Source organism: Pimephales promelas, chromosome 22, assembly GCF_988280905.1.
Source record: "Pimephales promelas chromosome 22, fPimPro1.hap1.1, whole genome shotgun sequence".
Lineage (NCBI taxonomy): Eukaryota > Metazoa > Chordata > Actinopteri > Cypriniformes > Leuciscidae > Pimephales > Pimephales promelas.
Window position 1 is genome coordinate 26507997 of NC_142790.1, and position 19069 is coordinate 26527065.

Here is a 19069-nt window from a genome sequence, read left to right on the forward strand (position 1 = left end):
GAGAAACAAAAAAAAATATCTCGCATTCAGAGAGGAATTATTCATTTTTATTTTCAGCTAATCCCGTTGCATAATCATCCTACATTCTGACAGTTGCCTTTCTGACTGTAATCTGTTATTCAGAAGAGTCACAATTAGGCCCTATTGATTAGAAAGATCCGAGCGCCTCTTCCTAACCCCACGTCCTGTGCCTGTCCGAGCCCCGCGAGCACAAAAGCCACGGTCTAATTCCAGCCGCGGCTCCCGGAGCAACAATAGCTGGAAAGAAGGAGTGTGACGGAGCTTTTCCTCTGACAGAGGTGCAGACGGCCCTGCTTTGTAAGCACTTCCATCCTGTGAAAGTCCCTCGGAACAGAGAAAGACCTCCACCTGCCATGAAAGTCAAAGGCGCACGGGGCCGACCACCTTTCCAGGAAGGGACACTGATATCATTCGGCGAAAGACAAAGTGCAGATCTGATCTGGGATCGGTCGCCGAGGGGAACGGACGCACACAACGCCCTCGCTTTAGGTACAGTCTCGGAGCCCGGGGCCCCTCCTCCTGTTCGACTGGCGCCAGTACTCAATGGGCCCTGCACTTTGATTATTTGTGTTAACAGTTAATTTAGCACCACAGACACATGTGCCAAAGCTGCCTTCACTTCCTCATGCATCACTAACAAATGTGACTTTTATGAGTTCTTTTGCACAAAACCAGACACCCCCACAACTTCCCCCAAGCCAGCACACACACACACGCACACACACACACACACACACACACACAGGCACCTCCTGCTTGTTGGCGTCGCTCATAACCCTCTGCCGACCGACAACTGCCTTTAACGCACATACACAAACACACCGCTAATCGCTTCCACATCTTGCGCGAGGAGTTATTTCTGGCTCCTCTGTTCCCAGTGTTTGCATTATCAGAGATACATTTCTGGGTTTGGAGAGACACTTTATGATATCTTTGATCCATGTTTGCTTTCATGAAAGAATAAAAAAGAATAAAACACTACAAACATTTGCTCTGCATCAGTGTTGCATTAAAAGTAACACAAGTTCAGTAATCCGATTACTTTTGCAAGTAACTAGTAAAGTAACATTACTTTAAGAGAGTAAAGTAATGTTTTTACTTTGTTTTTCCATTTATTTACTGACATCTGCACTAATGTGCAGAGACGCCGTGTGTGTGTGTGTGTGTGTGATGTAAATGTGATGTTATTGTAGTTTTAGAATAATTGTGAGCAGGCGTTTACTCATCTCACTTGCATAAAAACACATTCAGTATTTCTCGAAATGAATCAAAACAGTGAATGATTAAATATACTTTACGTATTTAATCTCATTTTATTAACCACTGTCTTTGCTGCTGACCTTCGATGATCCAATTCAACCATACCTATAAGCAAAAATTACATTACTATAATAAACAATACTAAAATAAAACTGGCCTCATGTCTCTGTAATCTGTCCCTATTAGGGATGCACGATATATCGGCCAGCATATCGGTATAGGCCGACATATGTTCATTTTGAATATTATCGTTATCGGCCGGGTAAGAAAATGTGGCCGATATATTAAAGCCGATAAATAATGTATTATTCCCATCAGCTGAGACACTTGTTGAGCACTGTTTATGTTTTTGAATTTCTTGAAATATGATTGAAATCTCTTAAAAAAAATGAAAATACAGTTTGGTTCAACATGTGCAACGCAAATCATATCGGTTATACAACACTATAATGAGAACATCATTATAATTGTGCGCTTGGGACATGGATTTATTTGTGAGACTTTTGTTTTTGTAATCAGGCTCTCAAAATTAGATACAAATTTGGATTTAAGTTTATCGGTCGATATATCAGTTGTCGGCTTTCAAATATAAAGAATTATCGGTATCGGCCAAAATTTTCATATCGGTGCATCCCTAGTCCCTATACATGAATGTGTTTCCATGGTTTATTATATGATTAACAAATTTACCAAAAGGTAATACGCACTAAAGTTTAAAGCCTAACAACAACCTTTAGCCATTTTCATTAAAATAGCATAATGTTGTACACGAATGCATAAATATAATAATAATAATAAACAATAGTATCTGCAATAATTACAATTTTTGAATAAACTGAATGTATAAAACTATAAAATATAATTTTAAAAATTTCAAATAATATGGAAAATTATTAAATATAATTACAATAATATATATATATATATATATATATATATATATATATATATATATATATATATATATATTAGTTAATACCATTAATAAAATTAATATTAATAGTAAAAACTACATGATAAAACATTTAAAATATATCTAAAGACTTTTTAACTTTTAAATATAACAACAGTAGAGAGCTGTACTAACAACAGTAAGGTCACAGGTTTGATTATCAGGCAATGAACTGATAAGATATCATATTTAATTCATTTATCAGGCACTTGAATCCAAATGTACATATATGCTCTGAAATTAAAGCCAGTTTTGGAAAAAGCGTCTGCTAAACGCATACAATTGAATAAAAAAAAGATACTCTTTGCTGCATAATCTTAATAAATGTATAGAGGTTGAACAGCTCTCATTACAAAGCTGATTTTAATCATGCATATGAAATATTCTTGATAGTGTAGTATATGGGTCAATCATCATTATTTCAGTTGAATTCACTGCCCAAACAATACGTTTGACAAATATTGATCTAATATACGTTTCTAAACTAAATAAGTCAGCAAAGTGAGAGTCACAGGGATGACGCTGTAGTTGGACATGGACAGTGCTGAGAAAGACCTACAGTAACTGACCACACACACATGAGCTCATGCCAGAGCAATGCTGCGTCTCAAGGCCACAGGAGCCTCTGAAACATCCTGACTCCACTCACGCTCCGTCTCTCGTCTGGCGGTGGAGAGGAACGTCATCCAAAACCTCAGAGGAAACACCACTGCGGCCATTTCTTCTGCTTTTCCAAACAGAGAAAACTGACATGCTTTCATGAGTCTTTCAAAAGTTAACAGAGAGATGAATGATGAATGAAATCCAATATAGTTAATGATACACAGCCAAGATGCACCAATAAAAAACACAAACTTGATGAATCTCCATCATTTTAAGGCCCAAGAAAGATTCACCTGTTGTGGATATTCAGGCAAAGTGTACAATTCAGGCCAGAACAACAGAGCACTGCAGTCATGACTTATTTTTGTAGGCCAACTCTGAAGTTAGCATCACCCTGGCTGGTTCCCTTTACAAAAAACCAATGGGATTATGGATTATTTATGAGTTTCAAAGCAAAAATAAAGGCTAAATTTAGGCTACAAATGAACTACATCCCAGTCACATGACTTCAACGTCTCCACCATCAAGCATCTGACAACTCAGTTTTTATTTAAAAAAACATTTGTCCTGAAAGTTTGAGTTACCAGTTTGCAAGAGCGCGAGTCTAAACACAAGTGACTAGAAGAGTTGACCTGTTCGGCTGAGGTTTAATGTCCCTGACAACCTGTAGTCCCATTAGCCACTAGTTAACAACTGCATTTTCCAAGACACAACACGAGTAAGGTATTTCTCTGCAGTTCAGCATGATCTACTGATGTTGCAGGATAAAACGTGTAAAAACTTGAGCTTGTGTTCACCACAGAGCTTTTTTCAGGCATTTAACCAAAAACCCATTGACTTCAAGACGATGGAAGCGTTTCTGGGTTTTGACCAACGAAATTCACTGCAGTAGTCTATAATTCCAGCAAATAAACTTGCGAATATTCGACTTGTACATAATTTGTGCTTTTGCATCATAATGGTGTGTTCACTATGCGTCTATCGTGTGTAATAAAGACGCTTGAATCTTCCACTCGAGTTCAAATTTTTCAACTTGCGCGTAAGACGTCCGCGGCAAACGCGTCGCCCAGTTCGCGTCATTCGCGACTTCTGCCGTCTATTCACGTCTTTGCATTAGCCGTGTTTCCACTGCCGGGCTAGGGCTAGTCACGACTGTTTCCCGAAACCCATTGTCGCAAAGTATCGTTCAACCACGTTGGTTTCGCACGTGATGGAGTAATAACTACTTTTAATGAAACTGTTTGAGATCCAATTAACGGTAGATTTTTTATATATATAAATTACAGATTACAGGACTATTTCTAATTGTTCTCAGTTATTTTTACTTTAAACCAGACTCAATATTTGACTCGTTCTTACATAGTAGAGCACGTTCGCACATGCGCACTCTTCAAAATCGGTACTTTAAATCTTTTGACAAACTAAAAGACGTAAATTACATTTGTATGTATTCTAAATAAAAGGCACCGGTTGTACTGAATGTCAGCTTGCTTATTTTGCTCAAGATAAGGATTTATTTCGTCCAAATGTGATGCAATACAGAGCTGGTAAGTCCCGCCCCTTCCGCTAACCCCGCTGGACCTCTAGGTTGAAAAACCGTCAATGCAAAGTGAATGAGAGAAAATAATTATTTTTTAATCCCGTTTGAATTTTGCAATGAATGTAACATATGCTGTCTGTGAATTTTTTATACAATGTTTCGTGTAAAGAATGCTACAATTTAGCGGGTAGAATTTTCATACGGTTAGACTTTGTGTGAGAACACTTTGTGGACTACAACTCTTTCGACGTTCACCCCCACCAGCACACGGATCCCGCTAAACATGCCTGTGTCTTTGGTGCACTTCACCACCACCTTTCAGGGAGAGGACAAACTGGTTGAGTATGGTGAAAACCGTGATTTGAGGAGGGAAAATGTGTTATGCGGCGACGTCACATATGCGACGTGTCGTCTTTCTCGTTGTGTCTATTCCACAACTGCTAGCCAAAGAATCATACAATATACTGTCAAACTCGTTACATGAGAATTTATGTAAAAAATTCACAGACAACATATGTCACATTCATGGCACAATTCAAACGGATTCAGAAAATAATTATTTTCTCTCATTCACTTGCATTGACGCTTTTTCAACATAGAGGTCCACTTGGAGTTTTACGGATGGGCGGGACTTACCAGCTCTATAGAAACTATGCCTCTAAACAGGTCGAGAGCTGTCGTTCAAACCACACAACGCTGTTTGCCAATGTTCGTTGGAACGATTGTTTCGTGAAACACCGACTCGTTGAACTACGCTGATAACGACGGAACTTGCGACCATAGTTGGCTAACGATGCCTTCGGGAAACGCACCCCTGATCAATGTATGGACCAAGGTGGAATGCCAATATCTGTTAAGTTTTGATTCCCAGGGAATGCACGAGCTAATAAAATACCTTGAATGAAAGCTTTGGATATAAACAGCTGCTAAATGTATAAATGTTATTAAACTCGATATCTTTAAGGTAGCTATAAAAATGCCAACTTTAACTTTCTCAGCAAGAACTTCTTAACTGTTATTTCACAATAATGGCTGTGGAAGGAGATGTAAAAGCTACTTTCCACTACAGCGGCCTTTTTTGCAACACTTATTGGTCAGACACATTTCGGAACAAAAACAGAGCACAACATTTTTACTTTTGACACGTTACAGGCAAACAATACAAGGACACTAAAGTTAAGAAGGTGTTTGCTTCTTAAGGGAAGCGGAATGCATTCAACGAAGCTCGAATGCTCAAGTCATCCAAAGGGAAACTGTCCATATCAGAGCTTCACAGGTTGGCAGGTTCATGTCCCTTATTCTCACTGCCTCCTCTTTCCTTCCCAGTATTGTCCTACATCCTGTGGACTAGTTCTGCAGCCTGTGCCACAACGGCACCAGCAAGGACCAACTGTCTTTACAGCCACTCTGTCACCACAACATTTGTCCGCTAGTCCGACCTCTGCAGGTTTACGGCTGGGTTCGCTGATGGAGATCGGCCTGTTTTTGAGAAACAGGACATCCCATTCTGGACTCCAACAACATTCGGGTATAGGCTTAGTATTTAACCTTAATTAGAAACTACAACCAGGTAAATGTATGCTTCAGCGCCTTAATCTTCCACAAAGGGCACTATGGCAAGTATAAACTCTCTTCTTCTATGATCAGTTTTCTCTTTCAGGTCAACTACAGTCCTACTGTCCAATTAAGTTAAGGCCACCCAAAACAGCAATTCTGTCATCATTAAAGGTGCATTGCGCAAATCTCGGAGATTTTGCAGAACTACACCCCCTCTGGCGACAAGAGGTGTGCAAGCCGCTCATGGACCGCACGCTTGCACGAGCTGTTCATAACCAAAGGAGCATAAGCCGTACAAATCTTTTGTTTACAGTCAAAATGTCTTCAGAGGTAATAAAGCTATAAATCTGCAAGTCATTTTAAATAAAAGGAAAGGCATTTGAGTAAATTACACACTTACGTGTGTGTGAGGGGGAAACGGGGGTAGTAGAAAACTTTGGTTTTTGTTTCCATCTATCTCCATGTTGAACTGTTTTATGTGTTTACTGTATCCACTTATGATTGTATTATTATGGAAACACATTGATGTCCAATATAAGTTATTACTTTGTATAGCCTTGAGTTTCATCAAAAGCATTTGTAATTGACTTGACGTGCTGGTCCATTTGTCTGTCACTCCGAGTCCTCACAAAAGACAAACTGCTGATATCGACACCAAAAATGTTTCATATCCTAATAGTGAAGGAGCGATTTACTGACTCGTTGCTTTAAAAGGCCCTGTGTGTAAAATAAGGTCGAACAAACTTTAAGTAGCCGGGCTGCTCTGTTTGATTCGACATACACAGTTCCAGAAAATATATGGCACCAGATTTGAGGTTTTAAAAGAGACATTAACAGCAATTCTACTGGCGACAAGTGCTATTACTGATGGCACCGGCGCAGGAGACGGATTACAGCCTGCAGGGCCAGCGAGAGGGACGCTTTGCGGCCGTACATCTGGGATTGCGTTTAAGTCTCCTTAAACAATGTGCAAGAAGCCAAAACTCTTTTAATTTAAGAGCAATTAAGTGGATCAGAGCCCCGTCCCATTTTCCCTGCTTCCCTTTCTCTCCCTCACTGTTTTCACCCTTGTTTTATTAGCTATTTCCTCCCTTCCACCAGCGGCGTGAATGCTCACTTTCCCCCCCCCCCAAAAAAAAGAGCACACTTTCTAACACTTACATTACATAAATACACATACACAAACACACACAGGAAGACCAAGGGGCCGAGGAGGGACCAGGCCGCCCCGCAGAACTGAAGACGGGGGCTGAAGCGTTTCGAGTGCGCCGTGTTGCTCCATTTATGGGCGGTAATTAAAAACATCCAGCGGTAATTTAATAGCGCTCACAAGCCAGAGACACAAAGTCTGCTGGCTTTGCCCTCTGAATAAATAACTTGGAATGAGATCCGTATACAGCTTATTTGTCCTTCTCCTTGCTCTTCAACATGAATATGTTTTCTTTGCCTTGTGGCCTTTCCTGGACTTTAGCATTAAGAAGTCATGCATGGCTTAACAGAGCAATTAATTCAAATAATTAAGTCAATTATATGTATATTTATATATTTAAAAAATGCAAAAAAAATGTTTAGTATAAAAAAAGTTTGACAAGTTTTTTATATATATATATTAGGATATTTAAGTAGATTTGATAAATGTGCCTATGAATAAAACATTACATCTTGAGACAAAACAACGGCACTGACATTTTTTAAGATATTTCAGTGAACCTGGGGTAAAATTGATCAACGAGTTTCGGCATATAGCCGTCAAACCGTATTCACTTTATAGCCCTTAATCCTGTAATTGTGGACAAATGTGGGCATAGAGGACTCAGGTGTGATCCTAATTTTTATTTATTATAAATGGTACATCACTGTCTTCGATAAAGTTTTGTCTATCAATTTATGGTGTGGTTTTTTTATTTTGGGGGTATTTTTGAATTTATTTACTTCAAAAAGTACCATATTTTCTATGTAAATAGGCTTATTTTTATGTTGTTTCATTGTTTTTTTTTTAACTACATTAAAATATCATTCTAATAAGTTGTTAGAGCTAAAACCTCAAGATGAAGTGACTTATTTTGGCTTATTTTAGAATGCTCTAAATTACAGTTTTTCCTATTCATTTCTATGGGTGCCCATTTTTTTGACCCAAATACAAGATTAAGGAGGGTTTTTTTCACCCACTTAACATTGTAGAATTAATTAAAAAAAATTGTGTGTGTTCAGGAGGTAAACTTAGGAAAGTAGTCTTGTACTGCTCAGATCTAGGGAAGTATTTTTTTTTAAATAAATCAAAACTATTTTGCCCACATTTGTCCAGAATACGGTTTTAGGGTTAACACGGCGGTCTTCAGGCTCGATTATTTGTTAATCACAATTATAATGCTTGCAACTTTACAGGATGGTGCTTTATTGTTCTTATATAAGCATTACGCCTGCGGCATCATATTGAGTGATGTCACAGATTTGATGTTTACTTTGCAGCTCTGCAGAGCATTGAGTAAACACACCATCAGACTGTCTCCAGCAGATATTTACAATTGCATCTCATCAGAGGAGAGTGAGAACAGGCGACGGGGGGAGATTACAACAGCCACACATGATTTCAATCTGACAGAGGTTCTCACACTCAGGAAAGACCTCATGCATATGAGCAACTATGTCTGTGCAAACTTTTGATACTGTGCAAGTTCTCCTGCTGTCGGTTTGGCACTGAACAACAACTTTCATTTAGCTATTAAAAACATATGTAGTGCAATTTCAGATATGAATATATAGTGGCATCTAATCGTCAAGGTTTGGTTTGGACAGAAAAGTTAATGTCGATAATCAATTGTAATTAGAATAAAAAAGTAGAAGAATTTATAGTGGGATATTTGGACCACATTGTATAAGAAAATAGTTTTTTGAAAACAATTTTAATGTGCATTAATGCAATAATGTAATGCAACTATAGGGCTGTCAAACGATTAATCGCATCAAAAATAAAAGTTTGAGTTTACATAATATATGTGGGTGCACTGTGTATAATTATTTTGTATATATAAATACACACACATGCATACACTCTCAGAAAAAAGGTACAAAAGCGGTCACTGGGGCTGTACCTTTTCAAAAGGTAAACTTTTGTCAATTTTAGGTGCTAATATGTACATTTCAGGAGCTAATATGTACATTTAAGGAGTTAATATGTACATTTTAGGTGCTAATATGTACCACTAAGGTACCAATATGCAGCCTTTGGGTACAGAAGTGTACCTTTTGAAAAGGTACAGCCTCAGTGACAGCTTTTGTACCTTTTTTTCTGAGTGTATTTAAGAAATATTTTGATGTATATACTGTATATAGATTTATATTTTATTCATATTTGTATAAATTTAAATAATATTTTTTCTTAAATATAAATGCATGTGTGTGTATTTATATACAAAGTAATTATACACAGCGCGCCCACATATATTATGTAAACACAAACTTTTATTTTGGATGCGATTAATTGTTTGAGAGCTTTGAATGCAACAACTATATAATGCAATCATGTGGTACATGCTCAAAACTCATGGAAGTACCCGATTATGTGTCAAACATGTATTCTAAAAATGTTCAATGGCACATGCGCCCATATGTAAATACCATTTTTTTAAGAGTCTGTCACACTGGCTGACAAGATTGCTTGCACCAATATAAATGAATTATACAGACACATGAGTTGTTGGTCACAAAGCAATTCAGTTAACATCTGACACACATAAGGTTCTTTCTTTAATAAGGGACTTTTCCTCTCTTAGAAGTGGTTAATTCAGAATGAAAGGTCCCCTTGGACAGAGACAAACTGCTTACAAGTGTCGAGGATAATGCTCCAATTATACACAGCCTGAGACACAAAGACACCGTAACACGGCCAAGAGACGACTGCTCTGGTTCCAGCTCTGTCAATGGCTTTCCCTTTGGCAAGGTCAATAAAGCATGTCGTTTTTGGAAACATAAAAATAATGCATTGCTGCAGCACTGGGTTACGGATGCAGAGTCAATGCAGTGCGCTCTAGTGATTACAGCCGATATTGCACGCAGAGGATCTTCTGAGAAGGTCCCTGTGAATTTGCAAGGGATGAATGAACCTCATGGTTGAGCATATAGCGCCTCCTGGTGGCATTAAAGTAAAAGCTCAGGTTTGATCATTATAATTCCTGCAGGGTTTAGCATTGAGCAAGGGTATGATGTGACAATGTGTCAACCTTGGTTAATGCAGGGACAGATCAAACAACAACTTATTCCTCTAGAAAAACAGATCAATACAACTCTTCAAGATTAAAATGCACTGGCAGGATGATCCACTCCACTAAAGTCATCATTCAGATCAGAGTTCATTACACTCTCTCTCTAGATGTCATTCTGTCCTGAGGTCAAACTCACATATCTATAATAGCCTTCATCAGACATTCCTTATCAACCACAGCGACCCCCAAACGTATTCGGATGCTTAAATCACATTTAAAAGTATCTACGGAGGAAAAAAAAATGTCATTGCAATGGATAGCAAACATATCAAGTGACATTTGTCCTCAAACGCAGCAGCTTTTCTGGGACATTTTGCTTTTGCAATTCTAGTAGTCTTTTAACGAACAGAAAGTGTCTAAACACTCTTTATGATTTTAAACAAACGTTTTTTTTTTGTGAAATGTTTTGCTTGAAATGTGTTCTTGTGCTTTTTGTCTATAATATAAAACCAATCTGAATTTATCTAATGCAATGACATTTGTAATGTAGTTCACTTTTATAGGAGTAGTTCACTTTTTAAAAACTTTTGCTGATAATTTACTCACCCCCATGTCATCCAAGATGTCCATGTCATTCTTTCTTCAGTCGAAAAGAAATTGAGGTTTTTGATGAAAACATTCAGAAACAACGTAGACCATATAGACTGAAATAACAAAAAGTGTCACACTTCCAACAATGCAAAAAAATCATGCTCACCACACACAAAAATATAGAGGAATACATTTTTGAAACTATAAAAATTATCTTAGTTGTAAAATAAAATCATCCAAAAACACAGAACCACAAAAATAAATTTGTAACACTGACACATTGAAAATGTACGCACACACACACAAATCTTAAGACTCCAACATTTCTCTTTATAACGTTGTTCAGGTTTGATTATTATGTAATATTATTGAAAAACTAGTTTACACTAAACTTTGACAAAAGTGTTTTATTTCTGTTATAATTGTGATTTTGTAATATTTACATATGAATCCAACTTGTGAAAAGATACCTTTGGTTAGCAAAACAAATAGCATATAGTGGAGCTCTATAACACGCATCTAGTGGTTAAAGTGATTTTTTTTTTAAACTGCATTTTCCAAAAAATGGACAGAAATCTTACATTAAACCATGTAAAACAATCCATGTTATCAACATGAATGAAAATTTGAAATATGGGTCTTTTATAAATTGAATTTTACATAAAATGCTGGGGGTTTTTTTGGAAAAAAAAAGCCATTTAAATAAATATGTATTTATTTATAAAAATGTAAAAGATATCATAAATACTCCAAAAACTGCACAAATGTTGAGTAAAAACATTAAAAAAAATACTATTCTGTTACAAAAAGAAATGTTATTGTCTAGGGTCCAATAGACCCCAAAAACCACATGCGTGATTCCCAAACAAAGACCGTCAGAGGGTTAATTCCACAAATACTTCAACAAAATGACCAGAGTAAGAACCGAGTGTGTTCCACAACGTTTGTTTTATTATTCTGAACATAGACCCGGTGTGACATAATTCAACTTAATTTGATTATACGTCTTTGAAAAAAAAAAAAAAAGAAAGAAAAACATGAACAGGGAGGAGGAAAAAAAAAGTTCTTAAGATGCATTACAGGGTGATTTCATTTGTGGCTCTGAAAATGTAGAGACCGTAAGAAAACTGCCACTACATATATTCATTTGCACGACAACTGCCTATTAGTTTTTTGCTAACGAAGACTTTAATAAAAAGGTCATAGCCAACCGAAGCATAAATGAACAACAGCACAACAAACCCCGACCATTCGCTGGAATTTAATTCAATGATTAACTTTGTTAAGAGTACCTAAGGATTATAACAGTGCTTCTAACCTTATAATTACTTGGTGTTGTAATGAAAGCTACATAACAGCATGCCGTCGCAGTTGCAGGTGGAGTCGTAAAGCACTGTGGTTAAGCAAGGGCAAGCGTACAGCAAATCTTATTAACACAATCAGTGATCCTAATGAAAACACCCTACCTCAAACTCACTCGTAAATGATTTTCACAGTACGTCACCTCACGAAGTGTGCAAAACGTTCAGATAGATGAGCAATTCAAATGTGACGATCGCAACACACACTTATGTTTAGTTACCTTGCAGTGATATGAGGTCAATGGGAGTATAAAATTAATCTATCACTGTAGAAATAAGGCTGTGTCGTTCAAACGATGCAAAACAGCGCATCCCGTCCCTGAATGGCGAGGGTTTGCTGCTTTATTCGTACGGTAACACCTCAGCGTATTTCTGTGAGCGACTCGTGTACAAACAGAGTCTGACAGCGGGTTGGAGAGTCACATTTTAATGCACCCGACAGATCCTTGCGCACGGCTTGCTTTCAGAACAGAACAGAACAGAGCATCCGATTACAACACGCTGAAACAAATTGCGATTGTGTCAAATACAGACGTTAAAAATAAAAACCGAACAGAACAGAAGAGAAAGTCTACTAGAAGACTACAGGCACACTTTTAGGACCCTTAATTGGTTATTGTCAGTGAGGGGTTCAGACACACACACAAAAGAAAGTTCTTTAAACGTTAACTTAGCTGCTTTTTTATGTTTCTTTTTTCCTCTTTTTTTTTTTTTAATAAGCATGCCATTGTTTATGCATCCTAATTTTTTTTCTTTAAGTTTTGGTGTCCCATTACTTTAACTTAAAATGAACAGATCTGTATAAACCTCACCTAGCATGCCTTCTTTCTGCGTCTATGCTGACAGGATTCACAGCTCATCAACAAAGCTTGTGGTCGATGTAAATGTAACTGGAAGAGAGAGATTTGTGCACTCTTGATTTCAAAACAGAACTGAACATGGTGCCACACAATAAGCATTTTCCTTTCTTTGCTTCTCAAGCTCGACTATTAGAAATGTCCAATTGTGCTCCTGCAGCGGAGACTGAGTGTGGAGTGAGCAATAGTTTTGTTTTTTTTCTTTTTCTGATGATTTACAAGACATTTCTAAGAGAGTAAGGTTTAAGACAGAGGGTCATAACAATCATTTACAATTAATTGCTGTACGTCTGTCCTTCCGGTGGTTGAGGAAGCTTCATATTCTCTTTGGACATCATAAGACGCCTTAGCTCTTGAAGAACGACTTTAATGCTATATGAGTTTTGCCATTTTGCTAGAATTGGTATGCTACGTGCATCCACCTGAAACAAAAAGAGACAGAAAGAAAGTGACATGCAGAGATGAGTTACATGATTTAAGATACAACCGAGTCAATTTGCATTGCACAAATCATGTCACAAAATTATTATTTTTTTTTTCTGGATTTAATACACATTAAAATCTGTCAACATTATTTGTGACAATTTCAATTTGTTTCTCAGTTATAAAAAAGAATGAATGATGGTTATAGTAACCCACAATAAAAATAAACTAGTCGGATGGTAAACATTGAATTGAATAGGCAGTTTTAAAAGATTTAAACATTGTACTTGTTGGTATTATATTTTCAGAATAACTTATATTGGTAGGGTTATTGTAAGTGTGATATTTGCATAATAAAAAAACTGAAGGATGAGACAAAACTATTGTCAAAATATGCCACAAATGCAATCGATACAGCTCAAATCCAACCCGGAATGTGTCAATGGTCTTAGATGAGGTTTTCTTGAAAGGATAGTACAGTGATCTGTAAATATTTTTATTTACTCCATTTTTTATTGGTTTTCTCCAAGTGATAACATGTTTTTATATAATGACAAGAAGCCTAAAACACTTTATAAACGGCATATACCTGACACATTGGTTTGATACTGTAAATGTGGCCTTGATCTGTTCGTGACTCTCCTGTTTTAACTCGTTCATCAAAATGAATGAATCTTTTTCCGTGTCATTTGGTTGATTCAACGAACGAAATGAACAAATTGACTCAAATTGAGTTCGAACAGGAGAGTCACGAACGCGCATCGCAGAACAGAGCAAGGCGACCATTTGAGCTCATAAAACGTAAACTTTGTTATTTATTTTTCGTTTCGCTTGATCAGACCCTTATTCATTGTCTGGAATCGTTTAAAGCCCTTTGAACAATTTGCAATTTGCACTGAAACTGTCTTTTGGACCTTGAACCGTTTGGTTCCCATTGAAGTCCATTATATGGAGAAAAATCCTGGAATGTTTTCATCAAAAACTTTAATTTCTTTTCGACTGAAGAAAGAATGACATGGACATCTTGGATGACATGGGGGTGAGGAAATTATCAGCAAAAGTTTTTTTTTAAAGTGAACTGCTCCTTTAAGGGATCGGAGTGACGCTAATCAAACTGCTCATTAAAAAATGATCAAGAAGGCCTAAATCTCCTGATGTGCCAGATGATTAAGTTTTATCATGACTATAAAGTTTAGGGTATCTTGGGGTAAGATGTGTCACTGGATGTATTGCCCCCTTAATCTAGCAACAGAAAACAAGAAACTTTGAGCAAATCTTCAGTTTGAAAAGATTTTTAGAGAAGTCATTTTTTCCAATGCTTCCTTCTCATTTCAGCTGAAAACAGGCATCCTTATATAATTAGCTGCATGTGTTCGTTTTACTTTTATTTTATTTTTACTTTAATATAAAAGTAAAAATATTATTATTTTTATTTTTGTATTACATTATTTTACCTAGAGGTATATTTAATAAAAAAAGTGACAGAGCTGACCCTATTCCCCCCAATTCGTTTCAACAAATTAGCTTGCAAAATTACATCATTCTGGTCTGGGATTTAGTTGATCTTTGTGCAAACAGCACAAAGATCTTGATTCTACATCCAACAGACTATCGCATATTTGGACCGAACATTAAGAAAAACACACAGAAGAGATTTACTAATATATATCAATCCTCTGTGGTGTAATAAACCGTTTAATTTACCGCGGCCCCTATTGTATTGTGTCTCCAGCTGAATCTCGTTAAACATGTTTGAAATTCATTATTGGTTCTGCTTAGGCAGGCAAAGTGAAAAACGTCCCTCCTCTGCAGTACTGATGTGACTCGAGTGACTGTTTCCTGCATCAGTATGAAAATAACTGCGACGTCACATTTCTCTAGTTTGCAGTAAAATGATCACAAACATAACAGACAATATGCTGGTAAAATAACACACAAAATAGTCAGTTATAAAAATGAGTCAACTTACCATCCCATTGGAATTATTTATTCCATTCATGCTAATTTTTGTAACAAATCTAATATTCGGTGGTAATTCGGGATATTTAGGTCCACACTCCACTTTCAGGCTGTATATCCTGTTTTCGTAATTAGTCTGAGAAATGAGGAAAAAGTCAAAGGTTAAAGCCGAAATGTCAAACGGAACATGAAAGTGAGAGGATAACAAACATCAACTCAAAGAGAACAGACCTACACAACTCGAAAAAAAAAAAAAAATCACACTTCACGATGATGGACTACAGATGGAAACACATCTTAACTTATTTACCAATTTTATCCACTCAAAATTGCCTTTTAAAACTATTCAAAACTGAATAGTTTTAATGCAAAAAAATCCGTACCAATTCTGTTTAGCAAAATACTAGGCAAGGCTATATGTATTTCTTTCTTGTCAGTTTTACAATTATCTTTCTTTGAATAATAACACTATTATTATGGAGAATCTCATGAAGAAATGTTCCACCTCAAAATCAACACTAATTAAGTTTAATTATATTAATTAAGGTTATTTGCACAGTGACATTATGTTCATAATAAATCAGCATAATACTCATTACTGTAGAGTAAAATTAAAATCAGCATCAATTTGATTTATAACAATGTTTAATTGTTATAAACAATATAGCAATATATAATTTATATTTATATAATGTTTCATTTAAGGAACATTTTTATATTTTATATCATTTTTATATTTGATTTATGTAATGTTTCATTTAAGGAACTCGCTTTTTGAACTAGTTCAGTTAAAAAATCCTGATATATTTTGGAAATATGAAGGGGAGATTTTGGGCTGGCTGTTTGGTAATGTTTTTGCTTTGGCAAAATTTATAGAAAAAGCCTGGTGTTTACGGCAAAGTATTCTGTATCCCATATGATATATGCCCGTATGTCATCTCTATTTGTATGTGTATTTATTTTTGTGGTTTAGTTATATTATGTTGCAGATTCTGTCTTATATGACATGGCTGTTTATTATCATTATGCAAAATGTATATTTTCTATAATTTACGAGTGAAATGTGACCTATAGACAGCTTTCATTCAGCCGTTAAGCAAATTAAACAAAATCAAAGTATACCAGAAACGGGCCACATTTCCAGCCCAATAAATAATGTTGCCAGTTCCAACAAATACATAAACCACTAAAGGTTTCTGCTGCAGTTCTGCTTTTCATGGCATGCATCTTTATCTTTAATCTACACCACCAGCTGTCATGCGTCAGGCTGGATAGTATGAAGGAATGCTGTTTACTAGTGTCCAAGATTTCAATCACGCTATAAAATAGTTTGTCAGCAGATACGCAAAAGAAGCCTGAATCGAGAGATATATCAACACAACATTTGAAGAATGTTATCATTTTGTCAGTTGAGTCATCCGTATTGTTGTCATTTAACATGGTTAGAGAGCAAACATACTCGTGCAGGTCCGATGATCATGCCCGTCCACCGCGTGAGAGTCATATCCTCATCATCCTCCAGACCCCAGCTCACTGTCCCATCACCGACACCCTTCTGTCCTTCCTCAAGCTCTTCCAACAAACGAAAATTGCGAGGGACTTTAACTCCTGCAAGAACGAGATTTGACGTGTTTAAAATATTTTAGAGTTGGAAAAATTTATTATAATTACACATGAAGTTTTTTTTAGAGCTCATATTAATATCTCAATTATAAAATTCTTCACATAAAAAGTAAAAACTGAATTGAAAGGGGTGGGATAGTGAGGTAAATCTTTACTTTAATTTCACAGTTCAGACAATTGCGTTTTCATTGAATATGAAATCAACGTATGTTTTATTCGTGGATGAGGAGGATTTGATGTGTATTTGACGCACTGGCTGGGAAAACAATTCATTTAAATTCTTTTTCGAACAAAACAATGACTGTATGAGGGATCTCGCTGTCTTCAATCTTCATAAACAGAATAGAACTGAACGGCCTGATCAGCCAGAGAAAAAAATTATAATAATGTAACCAAGCACGTTTAATTGAACGTCACACAAAATCTGTACATTTACAAATATGACATGTTAATGAACTGCATTTCAACACTGATTAGCAATCTAGTGTTTACATACTCTAGCGCTGACAAGTGGAGGTACGAGATATGCAACGTCTTGTGAGAGTCTAAAGAAAAGACTAATCACTCATCCGTGAACAATTCAGGAAATGACAGCCATTCTCTATCACGGTTTTTCACTTCCTCAAAATCTCATGGCCAAGACGAGACTGAATAACTCAATATATTTCTTACCTTAAAATATGTGAACATACACATTTTAAACTTTACATGCATCTTATTCTGTGTCATGATTTGGAACTGTGTGCAAACTAGCTTGTGCAAATACTGTTCTTTACATATATAAACCCTAAAAATGTGATTTGATATTAATAAATGAGATCTGCTCTAATTTGCAGCTGCATACAATAGCAAAGAATTATAATTGATTTCTCAAATGATCTTAGATTTAATGGATTTAGAGGTCTTCTTTATAAAGATCTCCTCTGTATCAGCCCCTCATAAACTCTAAACGTCATGTATATTATTATGAAATGGCTTTACACGAGAGTATACACGAGTGTTATTTATATATATAACTTATATTACACAATCATTACGCACCTTTCCATATACGTATTATCTTTAAAATGTTTAAATGACTATGTGAGGCTGTTTTAACCTGCGCAGGTTCTGGTTTGACACATAAACATCAGTTAAAGGCCCGTTTTGTCACGGCACTGGACAGAACCAGATGCAGCACGCGCGTGAATGCTCCGCCTCGCCTCACATTTGCACCGATACACCCGCCCAACTGCAACATACAGTACTTTATCAATGCTTCGGTACCATATCAGTGCACAATTATTATCGATGTGTGCCTATACTAATCATTAACTAACCATATAAAATAAATCTGATATGAATTATTTTTAAACTACAGGTCTGTTTGTGGGCCGTTAGCTCGATGCTAACACACACACATACATAGTTCAAACTGCACACAGGTCTGTTAAGTGAAGTAAATAAAGGCATTTGAGCACGGTAAACCTCTCGGATAATGCATATGAGATTGTGAAGCATGTCCTTGGCGTGTCAGGTTTTAAAAAACGGCCGCGGAAGACAGCGAGGATTGAGAAGATTGTGAGACTAACCTGAGGAGGCCGCCATCTTCTTCTGCCCGAATCCAAAAGCATACGAAAGCGTGACGTCGATGGTCACGTGACTAATGCGCGCAGTGCTGTAGTAGAGATGAGGGGTGTGGCTTCACTGCAAAGATTTCTTTAAAATATATAATTTATATGACACTAGACTACAGCATTGTGAACAGTGTAACATATAAACGCAATTTAAGTGAAGTTTAAGTAATTTATTATGTCTTTAGGATATTGTAGATAATTGGTAACATGGTAATCAGTTTACCTCAGTCTCACATTATATACATTACATAAGATGGTTAAATTAACCAAGTTAACCATTAATTTTCATCCTGCAAGGCATCCAGTTAATTTTATTGCCATTGTATAAATAATCCAGCTATATTTGATAACTCAATGCGATAATTCAATGCTTGACTTCCTGTGTGAGACTATATAGTTGTTTTTATAATGTCTTTTTCTCACTATACACTGTAAGCTGTTTAGGTTTTACACCTTGTTTAAACCATTCTTTGAGGTTTTAACTTTACAAACACCAGTGGAAAG

At 36.4% G+C, this 19069-nt stretch overlaps 2 protein-coding genes across 2 annotated transcripts in view; both read right to left on the reverse strand.

The window, feature by feature from the left end:
- Positions 1-10836, reverse strand: part of sntg1 (syntrophin, gamma 1) — a 109116-nt gene extending 98280 nt beyond the window's left edge. The window contains exon 1 of the mRNA XM_089125980.1: positions 10742-10836. The gene's annotated coding sequence lies outside the window, so the exon portion shown is untranslated. The remainder of the gene's footprint in view (positions 1-10741) is intronic.
- Positions 10837-12778: 1942 nt separating this feature from the next.
- ube2v2 (ubiquitin-conjugating enzyme E2 variant 2) lies at positions 12779-18610 on the reverse strand. The gene is made up of 4 exons (XM_039684727.2): positions 18521-18610; positions 16786-16934; positions 15337-15462; positions 12779-13366 (listed from the first exon to the last, which is right to left on the reverse strand). Exons 1-4 carry the CDS (start codon positions 18534-18536, stop codon positions 13220-13222), a joined length of 438 nt encoding a protein of 145 aa, XP_039540661.1. The 5' UTR covers positions 18537-18610; the 3' UTR covers positions 12779-13219.
- Positions 18611-19069: the final 459 nt, after the last annotated feature.